The sequence below is a fragment of the Myotis yumanensis genome, unplaced genomic scaffold, assembly GCF_028538775.1.
Source record: "Myotis yumanensis isolate MYYU_CA2020_CCGP unplaced genomic scaffold, mMyoYum1.0.hap1 SCAF_10, whole genome shotgun sequence".
Classification (NCBI taxonomy): domain Eukaryota; kingdom Metazoa; phylum Chordata; class Mammalia; order Chiroptera; family Vespertilionidae; genus Myotis; species Myotis yumanensis.
The window spans coordinates 27,835,889-27,854,539 of NW_027223761.1; the positions used below are offsets into that span (position 1 = coordinate 27,835,889).

Consider the following 18,651-nt stretch of genomic DNA (forward strand, 5'->3'; position numbering starts at 1 on the left):
AGTTGCAGCCTTTTTCTAAAAGCTGAGTACTGGTTTCTTTATTTGCCTCATGGAACTGAAAAAAAACAACCCCACAAATATTACATACATAAATTCCCATTGTAAGAGATGCAGACAATATTGAATACATAGCAATGAGTGAATTCTATTTCACACACACACACCCATGGGGAAGACGGAGAACAGTTTGCATGTTTCCAGTGCCTATGCATTTGCATAAATGTGCGTGCAGACATTTTAAAATAATGAATTAGATATGTGAGGATGCTATATGTATTGTCCTGTAACTTGATTTTATTTATTTTTCTTTTCTTTTTTCTCCAAAATATGTCTTGGAGATCTCTCAGTATGTATGTATACGTGTGTGCATGTGTATATATGTGCACATGTATGCATGTATACACGTGTGCACATACATACACTTAGAGTTTCTAACCACTCTACTCTATTCCATGATACATCAAATAGACTAAGTTATTCCGTTACCGAGGAGCATTTGGGCAGTTTCTGGTTTTTGATGAATACAAATGCCACAAAAACATCACTGTGTTTGCATGTAATGACCACATGCTTTTCTAGAACACATTTCAAGAGGTGGAATCAAGAAAATTCCTACATTGCTCTTCAGATTTATAAATATTGATAGGTTTTGTCAAATTACCACTAGAAAGGTTCACCAATTTAAACTCTCTTATGTATGAGGCTATTTACCCCAAGATCACCAATAAAATGAAATTAATCTTTTCAAACTATCCCTTCACCTAATTATGAATGTGGTGAAGTAAGTCATTATTTCTCTCTCATCATCAGGATGTCATCTCTGTAGAGGATAATGTGCTGCGTGTCCTTGGGCAAGGTACTTAAACTTTCTGTGTCTCAGTTTTGTCACCTCTGAAATGAGGGTGAAATAATACCTATTTTTTTCTGTTTGTTTGTTTGTTTGCTTCGGGGGATGGGGAGGCTGGGGCTGTACATTTTGCCTCTTCCAACATGATTGTGTCTCCTTCCCCTTTGGTTGATTCAGTCACTTAACACTTACTTAAGGAGCACCTACAATATGCCAGGCACCCTTCCAGTTGCTGGGGACAGAGCAGGCAGACAAGACTAAGTGGTCATTCTCATGGAGCTGACATCCCAACGGGGAGACAGACAATGCATAAACATGTAGATGTGCATTATTCTATCAGGTTGTGTCAGCGAAGGAAAAATGAAGTAGGGCACAGAAGTAAGAGGTACTAGGGTGTCGTTTTAAACAGGATGGTCAAAGGAAGTTCCTGTAATGAGTGATACTGAAAGAAATGAGCCTGGGGGCTAAGGGGACAACAAGCAAAGTCCTGGGACAGGAATGTGATGGACATGTTCCAAGAATAACGTGGTCACGAGAAAGGAATGAGGGGGAGAGAAAAGAGAGAGGCTGAGAGGACACAGGGACCCAATGCTGAACCAAAGGGAGGAGTTTGTATTTTATACTAAATGCAAATGAGAGCAAAGGCACTGACCTCGGAATTTGCTGAGCTGCTACAAACACAGAGAGCAGCTGAAATTTTAGGCTTCCTCCCTAAATAGATGCCTCGAGTGTGACCACGAGCAGTGCCCACTTGCTCTCTGAGCAAAGCCTCACAGGAAATGGAGGCAATCAGAGCATTCTTCACCAGCTCAGGCCCAGAGGCAAAGCTGAACAGCCATTGAATTGTGGGACCATGCCCCTGACACGCACGCATTCCTCTTTCATTCAGCCCAAAAGGTACACTCAAAGCATGTCTCCTCTCCTCTGATGCCCAGTGCCCTTTCCAGCTGATAAACCAGGAGCAGGAGCCCTGACCATGCCAGAGTGTCGAAAGCATTCTGCACATGAGTACCAAGAGCCCAGGTAGGGTGGCAGCTCACAGCATACTCCCAGGGCAGCAAGCCTACCTCTGCAGATGGTCCCGTTCCCCACATAGCCGGGTTTGCAGGTGCAGCTGTGTCCTCGGACAGTGTTGGTGCAGATGGCATTCTCATCACAGTTGTGCTGCCCACTGCCACATTCGTCGTGCTCTGTACACAGAGGGAAAAAGAAAGAGAGACACCTTTATTTAAGTTGGAATCACCGATGTTGAAAAAATTAGTTGGGACTCCCCAAATAGGAATGACAGTGACTACCATCCGTGCACCGGGATGTTACTGTGTACAATCAGGTTTCTCTGCCTGATGTAGGTGAAATCTCAATGACTCTAAAAGATGATGTTATTCTCCCCACTTTGCAGGGAAAGTGAGTGTCAGAGAAGTCAAGCAACTTATGCAAGTCACAGGACTGAAGTGTGCTTGTCTAAGAACATTGCTTCTTCCACGTTCTGTGAAGGTTTCTGCAAAGGCAGTGGTGCTCAACAGGGGGCCATTTGGAGTCCTCTTTACCCCTTGAAACATTTGATGGTGTCTGGAAATATTTTTGATTATCATTATTTGGGATAAAGGATGCCATAAAACCTAGCGAACAGAGGCCAAGGATGCTGCTAAGCATCTTACAATGCACAGGAAAGCCCACCACAACAAAGAACTCATTAGTGTAAAATGTCAGTGGTACCAAGGATGGGAAGCCTTTCCTCCAAGGTTAGAAAAAGAGACAAACCTACATGAGAGATTCTATGGCTTCTTTCAAACAAAGAGGGTGAGACTGGAAAGGAAGACAGTTACATAGCCTGGCAAAGGAGCACTGACCAAGTACTTCCCAAAGGCTGGCACTGGTCACAGGGAATGTTGGCCAGGCCCAGGCTGTGCTCTGAGTAGAAAAGCAATTTACTCACAAGACTCTCTCTAAGGGCTTTCAGCGGTTTAATTTTCCATAGAATCAGTTTACATAGGGTTCAGAATTTAATCTCTGGTTTAAATGTGTAGTACTGTGGTTATATACAGGGTGGGGCAAAAGCAAGTTTATAGTTGTTCATATATAAAATAATACAATAATTAAATAATAATACAAGAATAAACTGTGTTTCACATACTCACAACTGTAAACCTACTTTTGCCCCACCCATATATTCAAATAGTGGTGATATCCTTAAACCACAAGATGTGTGTATGGAAGAGGGGGGGGGGATCTAATAGTACACCATGGACTAAAAGATTCCAAGTATGAAATCAAGATTTCACAGACAACTATACTTTCTACTCATAATAAGAAAGTTTAAAGCATCTAAATGATTATTTTGGAAATAAATAAACAATACAGGAAAGACTATGTCTTTTAATCTCTTTCAACATCTGCTAGTACAACATTTTAGAAATTTTAAGAAGAAAAAATCAAGTAGGGTTATTAAATCATAAAAGGTTCTAAAGTAAGTGTTGAAGTCCTAGGTAAAAACCCCAACAAAATAACACTAATTGAATAAAAATTAAAATTCAATACAATCTGTTAACTATCATGTCCTGTTCGATCAATGTAGAAATATCATCTATCTGCATTAATTTCCATTCTGAATTTCGTAACAGAGACCCAGAAATGAACTGTTTCAGTCATGCAATTAAACTAAAAGCGCACACATTTGACTGGATTTAACACCTTGGCTTTTTCCAAAGGAAAGTCTTCTTTAGGCCTCAAGACCAAACCGAACTGTCAGTGAGAAACGTGCACAGGTTAGCAAGCACTGGGAAGGGAGGAGATTTATGAGCGCACACTTCTAGTCTGCGCTACAGTCATTTCCAGCACACTCCCAAAATAGCATAAGTGGAAGTCTGACCAAATTTACAGACCTATCAAGCACCTGGTATGGGCAACTGCAATACCAGATGGTTTTAGGAACAACAACAACAAAAAAAAGGTCTAAGAGTACAGAGTTCGACTCCAAGAGCTTTCGTACCTCCTTATTTAAATTCACTTAATAAATAATTATTAGTGTCTGTACTGGGAACACAAAATGAGTAGATACGATCTCAACTCACGTGAACATTTTAATAGGGGCCACCAGACGGCCATATATAACACAAGGGAAGAGAGATAAGAGTTATAAGTGGGTGACCTCACATTTTATCATACAAACAAACATATTTCAGAGTCAAGGGGGATTCTGCTAAATAACTATACTGGAATAATAGGCACATAACACAGGATGACCTAAGCAAACCTGCAAGTGTAGTTACGCCAGATAAGAACAAAGATGGACTAAGAATTCCTTACAGGAAATTTCTGTGAATAGGGAGAAAAGTCTTCTTGTAAAACATAGTACTTGAATTAGTCTTTAAAAAATGGTCGTGATTTTATTAGCCAGAATTATCCAAAAAGGGCACTCCAGAAAAAAAGAACAGTGTGAAGAAAGGTATTGTTTATGCAACATTCCAAAAGTTTGGTCTCTCCTTTCCAACCTGGTTTTTTTTTTCAGCTTTGTTGAGGCATAACTGACAAATAAAATTCTAAGATATTTAAAGCAGCATCGAACAGACTGTCAAACTACAGCGGGAAGGCCGGGAAGGCCGGGGAGGCCAGGGGGGAGCGGGGGGGGTGAGGGGTGGTAAGAGATCAACTGAAGGACTTGTATGCATGCATATAAGCATAACCAATGGACACAAGACACTGGGGGGTAGGGGAGGCCGGGGGAATGTCAAGGAGGAAAAAAAAGGAGACATATGTAATACTCTTTGTAATACTTTAAGCAATAAAACAAAATTTTTAAAAAAACTGAAAAAAATAAAGTGTATGTTGTGATGATTTGATATATTATACATTGTGAAAGGATTCTCCCTATTGAGTTAATTAACACATCTACTGTTCCTGGTCTTATCTCCTCATATCATTAAAGCAAAGCTTCTTCTCTAATGAGGAGGCCCCATTCTGTCCTGCAAATGTTTGTGTTCATTCCCATTTTGTCATGGTGTTTCCCTGACTCAAAATATCATTTCCCAGTTGGAAAAACCTGTGTCCCTGCCTGGCTTCACACACCATTCCACACCCACACTCTTGCCATGAAGCTTTCTTCACCCGCTCCTCATACCACATGAATATTACCATCTTGAAACTTTTATTGCATTTAATATTTTTACCTCTTTGGAGGCAATCACAGCACAATATGTAGTGATACTTATGAGTTTTATCATTAATGTCTTATTAAGTAATTAACTTTGAAGAGAGGAATCATATCATATTTTCTACAACCCTGACATTTTCTACTACCATCACTACTTTACATAATTAATGATGTTGAGCCCAAAGAAATCCAAGCATTGAGTGAAACATTGTACATGCATCATTGAATTATCCCAACAATCATATGAAGTTATGTTTGCTCATTTTACAATGAAGTAACTGAGACAAGAAGACATTAAATAACCTTCCTAAAATCACAAAATTAGTAAGTAGAGGAGCTTGGATTTGTGACTCTAGACACCAGAGGTGACCTCCACATTACTGGGCAGTTGGAAGCAATTTGGGTGTGGTTGAAGCTAAGCCAAGACACAAGGGAATGATTCCATGATGCCAAAAATGAAGACTGTTTTGTGTTTTCTTTCTATACTGGCCCCAAATACCTACTTAAGATGTGATCTATCCCCAAAGGGCACTTACTAGCTTCCTGAACTTGACTCAGCCAATCTATGTCTTAGTTGCCTGATATGTACAAGTGTGCATAATAATGGAACTTATCCCCTGGGATGGTTGTGAGGATTAAATTACTACTGCGGGTAAAGCACTTACCACAGCACATCACAACTAAATGCTCCATAAGTGTAAGCTATTTTACTGTCACTATTGCTATTGCCATTACTACCACTAGTAGTACCACTTCTATACCACGAGTACTACTATTACCATTACTACTGCAATTACTTGTGAAGAGACTTCATTGTTGGGTTGTGGTAAAAACTGACTAAGAAAATGTTCTCTTTCCTTTAAGGGTGATAGTTCAGGCAGAAAGGCTGTGAATAGATATGCTCTTGAAGACAATTAAATTAGAACCCTCTGAAGATCCAAGGAAGTATTTGCTTAGATTCAATTATGGTCCCCAAGAAACAAGACTATGGATTGGGAAGGTGAAAGATGTATGCTTAAGATTGTTGATGTGTGACCCGACTTTGGAGTGTCAGACCTCTCAGGACAAAGGGTAATGATGATAATAATGACTGTTATGCTGGCTAATACTTACTTAGCGCTCATAAGCGCTGCCATTGTCACGTAGTTCCTTGCTCCGTTCTCTTTTCTCTTTCACAGGGTAGCTCAGAAGGACTCTAACTAATCCACCTCGGTAACATTGCAATCAATTGCAATCAATAGCCACTGTCAATTAACACATTGTTTTCCTGAGAAAACTAATCAGGACCCACACAAGCTACTAAAACAATCAATGCAGCTGTGGCTGCAAATGCCTCATGTGTAGGGTCTGGCTGACGTGTAGCTTTACTTCGTTCAAGGAAATATCTTTTGTACTTTACAAACATATTACAATAACCTCACTGGGATATGCCAAGCTGGTCTTATCAGTCACATTTTACAGATGGAGAAATTGGAATTTGGATCACATTAGAGGCTTTTCTTATAAGTACATAGGTAATAAGTTTTACATCTGGAACTCAAACTCCCATCTCCTCATTCCTTCTGCATTCTTTCCAAAACCCCACTTAGACCACAGCGTAGGTCATATTTACTTAAAAATAATTGAATCAGGCAGCCACGGGAAACTTAGAAGAAAAGAGCTTGTAAATTAAATAGAATCAGGTAATGATATGTTGGTGTGTTTATTTACCACAGTGACTTTGTGAGGAGAAGAGAAAGGGATGTGTTTCAGGAGCTCTCTTTGAGGCAGACCTTTTGTTTCATAAAGAATTGCTAGAGACACAGTCCCTGGACTGTGAGAAAATATGTACAAAGCATATATCTTATTAGTGCCTTGAATCCAGAATATATAAAGAGCCTTTAAAACTCAATCATAAAAATATAACCCAATTAGAATATAGAAAAAATATTTAAATAGACAATCTCCAAAGAAGATAGCAAATGGCTAATATGCACATAAAAAGATGCTGAACATCTCCAGTAACCAGAGAACTCCAAAGCAAAACCACTGCACAACCACTGAAATGGCTATCATTAAAAAGACAGACAAGAAGTATTTGTAAGAATGTGGTAAAATTGGATCCCTTGTGCATTGCTAGCAGGGATGTAAAATATTCGGGAATACTTTGGCAGTTCTGCAAACTATTAAAGACAGGATTCCCACATATCCCAGCAACTCCATTCCTAGGTATATACCCAAGAAATATGAAACACATGTCCACACAAATACTTGCACACTGATGTTCATATCAGCATGATTCACAATAGCCATATTGTGGAAACCACCCAAATATTCCACAACTGATGAATGCATCAAGAAAATGTGATAAAGTCATATAACAGTATTCAGTAATAAAACAGAATGCAGCACTGCCACATACTACAACATGTATCATGGATTAACCTCAAGAACATTTTGTTGCCCTAACCGGTTTGGCTCAGTGGATAGAGTGCCGGCCTGCAGACTGAAGGGTCCCAGGTTCGATTCCAGTCAAGGGCATGTACCTTGGTTGCAAGCACATCCTCAGTAGGGGGTGTGCTGGAGGCAGCTGATCGATGTTTCTCTCTCATTGATGTTTCTAACTCTCTCTCCCGTCCTCTCTGTAAAATAATCAATAAAATATATATATTTTTTAAAAAGAACATTTGGTTAAGTGAATAAAGTCAGTCACAAAAGATCATATGCTATGTGATCCCTTTTACATAAAATTTCCAGAATAGGTCAATCTATAGAAATAGAAGTAGATGATGCCGAAACCTGTTTGGCTCAGTGGAGAGAGTGTCAGCCTGCGGACTGAAAGGTCCCAGGTTCGATTCCGGTCAAGGGCATGTACCTGGGTTGCGGGCACATCCCCAGTAGGAGATGTGCAGGAGGCAGCTGATCGATGTTTCTCTCTCATCGATGTTTCTAACTCTCTATCTCTCTCCCTTTCTCTCTGTAAAAAATCAATAAAATATATTTAAAAAAAAAAAGAAATAGAAGTAGATGAGTGGTTACCTAGGACTGAGCTGGAGGTAATGGGGTATGACTGTTAATGGGCACTAGTTTTCTTCTTGGGGTGATGAAAATGTTCTAAAATTAGATTATTATAATGGTTGTACAACTCTGAAAATATCCTTAAGACCACCGAATTATACACTTAAAGGAGGTGGACTTTATGCTATGTAAATTATATCTCAATAAAGCTATTAAAATTATTAAGAAGAAAGTTCTGAAATAAGTTAACACATTAATCTGTGTCATGTTTTAGGACAGTGCTGTAAAGACCCAGCCGAAGTCATTCTTGGATTAATTGATCTTACACAAATGAGGATTAGAAATGTTAGTTATATCTAAGAATTATGCCATACTTCCTTACTTGAAAAACAGCATTTATTTAATAGCAATATTTTTTAGAAAAGTATTTATGTATAAAATGTATGCATCAACTACAAAATGATCTAGTTTCTTAAATGTGAAATCTGAACATCTTTGCCTTAGGCTCAAGAACATATTTATAATCCAACACAGTGCTTGAATTCAAGAAACAACTTTCTAAATCAAAATAAATACTACTCTACACACCTTACTTGCCAGAATGGACAACTAAATCTCATTCATTATCAGGCTCCTTGCCACCCCACGTAGCCCTCCGCAGGAACCCACTATAGTCCTGGAAGTCTTAGAGGAAAGCTTATGAAAGAGCTATCTGATTTGTACACTGGTTATTGCCCTACTTATAAATTGTAGCTTGGAGCCCTGCTAATTTTCTGCTAAACTCAGGTGCTGATATTTTTTCCAAGAGCAGGTCCTTTAGTGTCAGGGCCCTGATTTTGGGGAGTACCACAAATCCATTCTCCTCACTCTGGGAGACACTATGTAAAGAACCTACAGATCTCCACCTTCACTCTCCTGGGTCTAAGCTACTTTAGTTAAGACCACTTTTACCTTCCAAACACCAAACCCAAAACCCCAGTGCCTCTGGTTAGCACAGTCTCATTGAAAATGTGGACTAATTCTTTGCATTGGCTAAGAGGCTTTGGGTCCCTGGGAAGCTATCCTTGACTGTAAGCCCTAAGGAGGGTTATGGGCAGAATGATATAGTAGTAGGGTTGCAAAGAAGAAGGTGGGGATGAAGAGTGGAAGGGGACTAACTAGTTCCCATCCTTCGTGTGTGTGTGATTTGCATAATATAGTCTTCAATTTTTATTATTATGCTTTATATGCATCTTTTCTCATTTCACCACAACAGTAAGAAACAAATCACAAAGTAGTAAGTCAATCAAGAGCTTTTCTTCTCAGATACATAGTATTATGTATTAAATATGGCAAGTTATTTGTAGTATTTATTAATCACTTATATGTGATATTTGTACATATACAGAAAGTCTATAAAAAGTATGTTAAACTATTAACAATTATTTACAATAGAGGATGGATAGAGGATAAATGGGAGGTACTTATTCTATTTATTCACTTTGTACTATTTTTATTCGTTTTTTATTTTTAATTGATTTTTAGAGAGAGAGAGAGGGAGGGAGGGAGGAAGGAAGAAGGAACAATGATTTGTTGCTCCACTCGTTTTTGCATTTATTGGTTGACTCTTGTATGTGCTGATTGAACCTCAGTCTTGGTGCACTGGGACAACACTCTAACCAACTGAGCTACCTGGAGAGGACTATTCACCTTGTACTTTTAAATTTTTTACAATCAACGTGTATCTTTTATTACTGCATACTGGATGTTTTGGGGGTGTTTTAATTGTTTGTGTTTAGGTGTTCTGTTTTGTTTTAAGAAGAAAATGGTCTCCAGATATATCCAGAAAAGACAAAGCTTTAGCGGTTGACAGACTGGGATACAATTCCCAGAGAGATTTGACACACTGTCTGCGCTGCAGTTTCTGTGTGTGTAAAACATGGGCAATGATGTCATGACTAATGAGTTGAAAACTTGATTTAGTCTCTGTTTTCTAAGACCTGTACAGATTTTACTAGGGAGATATTCAAGAAGCATTTATATAATGAACATTTATGGAACGAAATTTTGTAAAGCACCTTGTATCAATTGGGGAATATAGTAGGTGCTCCAAAAATTGCTAGGCCCTCACCACCACCACCACCACCACTACCACCACCACCACCATCCCCATCATTATTATGGTGTGGTGTTGGCCTGTATTTCCCATGAACCCTTCCTTAATAATTCCAGGAAGATATTACTAGGAGCTTTGTTAGTCTCTGATGCCGGAGACCAATTCCAGCATGACAGCAGGGCTGCATCTGGGAATGGATGAAGGCATTTCCCCAAACCTGAATAGGATACATTAAATTGATTTCTTGGCTGCCAGACAGCTAAAAGGCATCTTAATCTACATGTTATTGCCTCCTACTGGCCAAACACCTGAACAGCCTTAGGCTAATTCCCCCATTCTGACAATGGACTCTGTACCAAACCCTGACCCTGCCTTGCCTCAGGACAAGTTGTATTAATAAAAAGCATGGGGTCCTGGGGACAGGGAGAACCTAAGACCTTAGACTTAAGACCTTAGAACTTAGCTCCTTTAGCTAAGTTCCTCTGACCCCCATATGCTTTTCAAAATTATATTTCGTCTCTGGACTCTATTAGTCTCTGGATTCCTACTTAACATCTGCGCACAGCCTTCTCCAGATTCATGAATCCTTCTTGATGCTGGAACAAGAGCACCAACACTCTTGAGTCCAAACCCAGCATTGTCACTTGCTCACTTTGTGATCTAAGCAAGAACAACTACTGTCTTTGAGCCCCCAAGTTGTTATCTGAAAATAGAAGCAAGAAGAGCCATTGCACAGAGCTGTTGGGAAGATTAACAGAGAGAGCTTGGGACAAGTATCTGGCAGTGTGCCAGCCAAGTAACATGGATTCGGTGACTGTTAGTTTTGTTCCACAGGGATACTTAGAAATGTATTGCTAAACTACAAAATTAATGAAAAGCAGAATTGCAGTCCACTGTCTCCGGGTTTCTTTTAAAGCACCTAGTCCAATAGGAATATCCAAAACAAGAATAAAAGAAAGAAGTGAAATTGTTGTTTGACTTTGTTTTTATAAAATGGTCACATAGCATCCCCCAAAGTGACCCTTTTTCTGAGGCCCTTTATCTCTCTACTATGAAGAGGTTGGTCTGTGTTTCTTTTGGTTCCACAACCACCCAGAGGAACTCAGAAGAAAACCATCTAAATATAATACATAGCAAGAAAAATAATACAGCGTTTTCTTTATCAAAGAAGTTTGCCATCTCCTTTAGGGGATCTTGGCATGAATGTGTTATTCTTTCCTTTTCTGAAGCACGGTGATGGTGCAAAAACAAATAAACCTAAGAAGCCTGGGAGAATGACTGGCACAGGGAAGAAGGTTCTTTTCCTCCCTTTTCACCAGTGGTTGTAACTCCTTAGTCAAGTGCTCTGGGGGCCGGTTGACGTATGAGGTCCCAAGGCAGATAGAACAGAATCAAAGGGAAACACAGAACCCTGAAAATGTGCTAGTCCTATCACCCTGCTTTCCAATACATCCTACTGATGTCTTTCTCCATACCCTACTGTGGGGGGTTGAATAGTGTTCCCCAAAAAAGTCATGTCCACTAGAACCTTAGAATGTGACCTTCTTTGTAACAGGGTCTTTGCAGATGTAATTAGTTAAGATGAGATCATATTGGATAAAGGTGGGGCTTGTAGCCAATGACTGTTGTCTTTATAAGACAGTGGTTCTCAACCTTGGCTGCACATTAGAATCGCCTGGGAATCTTTTTAAAATCCTGATTTCTGGGCCTCATCTCGGAGAAATCAGGATTTTAAAAAGATTCCCAGGCGATTCTAATATGCAGCCAAGGTTGAGAACCACTGTTATAAGAAGAGAAGACACGCAAAGTTACACAAGGGAAGAAGGCCAGGTGAAGATGAATCAGAGATGGAGTTCGGTTGCCAAAAGTCAAGGAAAACCAGGAGCCACCAGAAGCTGAAAGAGGCAAGGAAGAATTCTCCCCCAGAACCCTTGGAGGAAGCATGGCCCTACTGACTCCTTGATTTTTGATTCTGACCTCCAAAATGTGAGAGAGAAAACTTTTGTTGTCTTAAGCCACCCTGCATGCGAAAATTTGTTACAGCAATGCTAGAAAGCTAATATACCAACCTCATGTACAATTTCATACCATAAGGTACTGGGGAACACAGGAGAGGCAAGGGGCCAGGGAGGACTTCCTGGAGGAAGTGGCATGAAATGATAAGATTGACTGTGAGTAGCCAGGCAAAATGAGGCAGGGGATCACCTTTGAAAATGACTGACTCTGACACGCGAACTCATTTTTCTGGTTGATTTTTCTTTGTTAAATGGCATTTAAATATATAAAATAAATATCAAAAATATAAGTATTTGTTTTACTATGGTTGCAAATATCAAAAATTTTCTATATGTGACACGGCACCAGAGTTAAGTTAGGGTTTTTCAAAATGCTGACACGCCGAGCTCAAAAGGTTCGCCATCACTGGACTAGGTGGATAGAGAGACAAACTTAGTACAAAGATGGAAAAGTTTCCCTGGCCAGGTAGCTCAGTGGGTTAGAGCATCATCCCAATAGGCCAAGGTTGCTGGTTCCATCGCTGGTCAGGGCACATACAAGGATCAACCAATGAATGCATAAGCAAATGGAACAACAAATTGATGTTTCTTTCTCCTGCCCTTTGTTGCCTTTTCTCCTTCCAGATTAGACATGTAAAAAGAAAGCAACTCTCTTGAATAACAGGTAATTATTCAGCACATATTACCTCCCTCCCTCTGAATCCTGGCTGCCTTCAGAAACATGCTTGTAACCAAGGGAATGTGACAAAGTATATTGCATGACTTCTAAGGCAAGGTCAGAAGAAGTCTGGCAGCTTCTGGAATGCTCATTCTCCAGGTCCCCTATATCTCAGGAACTGCCAGGTTGTGAAAAGCTGAGGACACACAGCCAAGCACAAGTCCATACTCCAATCAGTGGTCCCAGCTGAACTCAACCCAGGCACAAGACATGTGGGAGAAAAGCTTCAGATTATTCCGTTTCTCAGCTATCTGATTCTCCCCAGTTCCTGAAGTCTTCCCAGCTGAGGTCCAGATATCAAGGAGATAGCAGCCATCCTTGCTGGACCCTGTCTGGATTATTCATCCACAGAATTGATAAGCATAGTAGACTGGTGCTTGTCCTACACCAATTGCTGGCCACTATACAGCAATCAATAATCAAGGCAGTATCTTTGGCTCTAAGCCCAGGGCCTGGTGAGAACCATGAGCTCTAAGAGGTCTTGCAGAACTATGCTGAAATGCAAAGACTGTGTGTGTTCCTCTGAGACAGCCTTCCATCTTAAAAGGGAGATGGATTAAGGGATGACTCACTAGCTGTCAGTTGTTTCACACTGTCTTTATTCTGCAAAGACTTCAGTTATCATCTAACATGGACGGACCCTAAAAGGAACCCAAACGAGGGCAAGTTTGCAGCAATCAAAATATGTTTTCAACAACATCAACTAAATGATTGCCTCGGGAACTCTAATGCACATGTTGATGGCACTGTCAAAACCTGTCACCAAATTCTACATCCAGTTTCCTAGTTGAAGCTGTCTGACAAAGCACTCATAGGGGAGGAAGTAGAAAGTCATAGAATCAAAACCAAAGGTTTTATTGGAAAGTTTATAGGAGGCCAGAGCATAGCTGAAGGTCAGAGACAAGGTCCTATCCTAATCGAGAACGGGGCGGGGCGGGGGGGGTGGGGCGGGGGGGTGTTGCAAAGTGCCGTGATGAGCTCTGGACACACACAGTCAGGTTAAAGTCTCAATTCTCCTGAATGACTATGTGAACTTACACTTGTGATGGGTTACCCCTCACACTGTTTCTCCTGGAGTAAGAAAGGCTGGATAAAGAGTAAATTAGATAATATATATGCAATGTTATTCAAATATTTATCATGCACCCACTGGGTTTGCACCACTCCAAGCTCAGAAAACAAGATGGTAAACAAAGACAATTTCCCTGCTGTTATGGAGATCACCCTCTAGTGAGGGAGACAAACAACAAATATTCATGCAAAGAAATATGTGATGTAATTTGGGGTAGCGATAACTAATATGGGGGAAAAGAAAGCAGGTGAGGGGATGAGGTGTGATGAGGGTACTAAATTAGACAGAGTGGTCTGGGCAATCTTCTCTGACAACATTGTACCATAGACTTGGATGAAACATCTAGGCAGAGAGAATGCCAAGAAAAAGGCTTGAAGATAGAAAAAGAAAAATCAGGAGGCCTGGGTGGCAGAAGTGGAGTGAGGAAATGGGATGATGATACAACATAAGGTCTTCCATGTAGCTGTGGGTCAAACCAAGGAGGTCCTTTTAAGCCATCAGGATTGTATTCTCAGTGCAAAGGGAAGCAATTGGTGGGTTCCCCATCACCTTCTACATGAATTGCTTAGCACAGTGCCCAGCATATCACAGCACAAGATGAATAAGCAGTTGGGTTGTCACGTTATTATGGACTAATGTCAAGATAGGGCAGCAGAGACACATTCCCAACCAGCAGGTCTGTGTCAAACCCACATTCAAAGTGAGCAATAAGGCTCATAGTGTAGGGCCTGCAGATAACAAGTGGGGCTGATATTTTTGGCCAGACACACAAGATGTAAAAACAAGGAAACAAAAAGGAGCCTGAAAACATGACAGGCATTCTGCTCTCACACAGACCACATTATTCTGTTCTCCATGAAAATCCAAGTTGGGAAGTGATGATACTTCATGCAAGAAAATATTATTATCTGCTTGTGACTGAGTCACTGAATAAACTCTGAGCTTATTTTAGCTACGACCAGGCCTTGTTTCTGCACTTCACTTAAAGACCTGGTGTCTCACTGTCTAACACAGCAGCCTCTAGTCACATGTGGGTTTTGAGCTCTTAAAATAGGACTATTCTGGATTGAGATGGGTAAAATACACACTGGATTTCAGGACTCACTTCCATAAATAAGAGTGTAAAATACTGCAATACCTTTATATATTGATTATATATCGAGATAATAATATGTTGAATATACTCCATTAATATAATTTGTCAAATTTTATTTCACTCATTATATCTAATTTTCTTAATGTGGTTACCAGAACATGTTATATTATACATGTGGCGAGCATTGTATATCTATTGGACACTAATATATCAGGTGCTCCTTAAATATGGCAGGAAATAAATAAGGAAAAGAAATATCTCTCTTATTTTTATTATTTTATTTAATTTTTACATTTTTAGCCAGAGATGACAAATTAGCTTTATCTCAAAAGCCAGGTCTTTCTGACTGTGATTGCCTGGAGTGCTCTATTAGAAAGCAAACAAGTCTCTAGCTTGTTGGAGAGATTGCTCGGATTGATTTATAATATTTACCATGTATAGAGGAGGAGAATGAGACAGTCATATACAGAGTAATGATTATTTTTATATGGGAATAATAATACCAATAATTTCCTGAGACTGCATTGTGCAGTGGACATGTGGTAGATAGTTAGTCTTACTAGATATTTTCCAATCACAAGTGTATTCCATTTTTCACAACCCTGAAAGGTGGTAATTACCATCCCTGTTTTAACTATGTGAAAAAATTCAGAAAGGTTATTTTCCTAAACTAACGAAACACCAAGTACAGGATTCGGACCAGAGCAGCATCTCTCCAAAGCTCACACTCCAATCAACTTGCTGGGACCAAATATGACATCCTAACAACAGAACTCCCTGGAATGCTGGAATCTCCATCCAGACAATATGGATCTCTATCTTCTGCTCGCTCCCAAAAGGTGGTGTTTGACTTATTCCTTGACTGGGATCTGTGCTGCCCACCTTTTGGATATAAATAATGGCCTTAGTGGAGTGCACCCTCAAACCTTTTGCCTAATTTAGAAGGTTAGTCTAGACCAGTGATCCTCAAACTTTGGCCTCCATAAGGATATGGAGAGCTATTGAAACACAGACTGCTGAATCCTACCCCTAAAAAGTTTCTGATGCAGATGGTGCTGGGTAGGGCCTGAGGACTTCAATTTCCAACATGATCCTGAGCAATGCTGATATTGCTAGTGCAGGAACTATACATTGAGATTCCTAAGTATGGATCCAGCTCCCAGATATTCTTGGGAATTAATCTTCTGAGGAATGTTTCAAATGAACCAATGTCCAACTAGCAGAATCTCAGTGGTGGAATCCAGACATAAACATTTTTAAAATCTCCCAGAATAGATGTGAAGGTTGAAAACCACTAGACTATCTGCTCCTTCTGTTTAATCCTCTTTTCTTCCTGTTCCAAAAGATAAAACTGGAAAAAAAAAAACACCCACCAAGCCCACTCCAGGGAGGGGGCCAGGCCGAAAATGTTTCACTGTGGGCAAGCACAACCTCGGGACTGAGCTCCTGCCTGAGTATTGGTGGGTAAGTGCAGGGGAGTCCGGAGGTCACTGGACATGTAAGGCAGCAGGAGGCAGAGCCCCTAGAAATGCCACTAGGCAGCTGACATTCATCTACCCTATAGAGATACTTTAATAGTGATTAAAGTTCAATATGGGCTTAGTCTCTGTCCTTTGCTTCATAGCTGGAGAATGTTCCAATGTGAAGGACACTGACATTATAACTATCATTTGGCTCAACAGGAACGAAATTGGATGGAATGGAAATCATCTACATCTATGAGGCTCCCCAAGGAGAAGGCCCAGTGCAGCTTGCATCTAATCCTATAAAATCTACAAAGCCAAGAATTTCAAGTATAAACACCATGCTATTTTTTTTTCATAAAAGTAGGACAAATCCTAGGACTCCAGAAATCTGATGTTGACTTCTCCCTTTGCAGTGCCAAAAGTGAAAACAGCTGACGGTCTCTAAAACCTTTCTTTTATCCCTGTCACTCAAAAAAAAAATCAAAAACATCAAATGACTTCTTCTTATCTGTGAAATGTCTGGTGTTTGGTAACTTTCAAGAAGTGCAACTTAACACCACCCAGCATCTCCTGGACACACAGTCCTGAAATATTTCTAGTTTAGATTCACTTACAGAAGGATTTCCTCCCTTTGCAAAGACATATCCCCTCTTTTTAAATGCTTCTTTATTGCCTTGTGGCTATGCCAAAGATGCTGACTGGATCTAAAATGCAAACACATTTCCAAATATTTATTGATTTGATTTTTCAAGACTTCTGAAATGAAATGCCTTTTACTTGCATGGTTCTCTCTATGCGGTCTGCATTCATACCCAATCTTTATCTAGTTCTTGAAAAATGACCCAATTCCCACCATTTGCTATATTATATATCAAGAGATATTTTCATTCCTTATTTCTGGTTGACTTGAGATTACTGAATTTCAAATTGCAGTTTTCCTGACCCACAGCCTTTTTAAAAAGGAAGCTTATTCTTGTAGAAAGCAAACCACTATTTGCAACATTAAAAATTACTCTGTTTACCTATCCAATCTTAACTTGTGGATTGTCACCCATTAGTAGTCAAGTAACCAGATTTTCTTCCTCATATTTCATGTTAGAATAGAGGGGTAACAAGAAATAAACTATCAGGACATGCATTAGAGTCATCTTGATTTTCATTGTTTAAATATTACAAATGTTATCACTCCTTGCAGTGGTTCTCAACCTTCCTAATGCTGTGGCCCTTTAATACAGTTCCTCATGCTGTGGTGACCCCCAACCATAAAATTATTTTCGTTGCTACTTCATAACTGTAATTTTCTACTGTTATGAATCGTAATGTAAATATCTGGTATGCTATATGTGTTTTCCAATGGTCGCAACCCACAGGTTGAGAACCGCTGCCTTAGAGATAAATGGTTTAAAAGCATTGAATGAAAGACTTTCAAAGACCTCAGTCATTAAAGACTACAAGACATCCAAATTGTTCTTCTTCTTTGGACTGAAAATTGGGGGAGTACATTTTGTGATAAGTTTGCTCTATGAGGGAGTAGAAATAGCTCAAACGCTAGACCTGATGTAACTGCTGTTGACTACCAGCTGCTGCCAACCTTTCGGACCTCTAGGGGGCACCATGGTCTGCAGACCACCGGTTGACAACCGCTGGACTAGACTATTTATCCAGAGAAATATAACCACACTCCCTTCATTGGCATCTAGTTTTAAGTTTCTGATAGGCTCCTACTAGCAAATCTAAACAAACCTCTATTCATAAAATCTCTATAGGAAGCATCTGTTTTTATTTTTTTTTTTTTTTCGCTTAAAGTATTACAAAACATCTGTTTTTAAAATCTGTCACTACAAAAGATGCCCTTTAACTATGCCCATGAATTGACTGAAAATTATGAACCTGATAACACCATATCTGCCACAGTGCATACAGCCATGTTTGTGAAAATGTAAATAGTGAAAATCAATTATAATAGCTTTATGTTGACTTTTCATTAATACACATACATGCACCTGATATGCTACTGACCTAGATAAAGCAATACTTTACAAAGCAAACAAAACAAATAAGTCTTAATTTTATCTGTTCAAATTTACCTCTGTAACTGTATATTTAATCAAGATTCACCATAAATATTTGTGAAATGTTTAATCATTAGCAAACAGTACAATTGGAACACTGCCATCCCACTTAGTGAAAAGTGA

The 18,651-nt window shown here is 39.7% G+C and overlaps 1 protein-coding gene across 2 annotated transcripts in view; it reads right to left on the reverse strand.

Annotated features, from left to right (window-relative positions):
• Positions 1 to 18,651, reverse strand: part of NELL1 (neural EGFL like 1) — a 683,273-nt gene that overhangs the window by 273,717 nt on the left and 390,905 nt on the right. For both annotated transcript variants that reach the window (XM_070428154.1, XM_070428155.1), the window contains exon 14: positions 1,915 to 2,037. In XM_070428154.1, the coding sequence (XP_070284255.1) occupies positions 1,915 to 2,037 (123 nt within the window). The remainder of the gene's footprint in view (positions 1 to 1,914; positions 2,038 to 18,651) is intronic.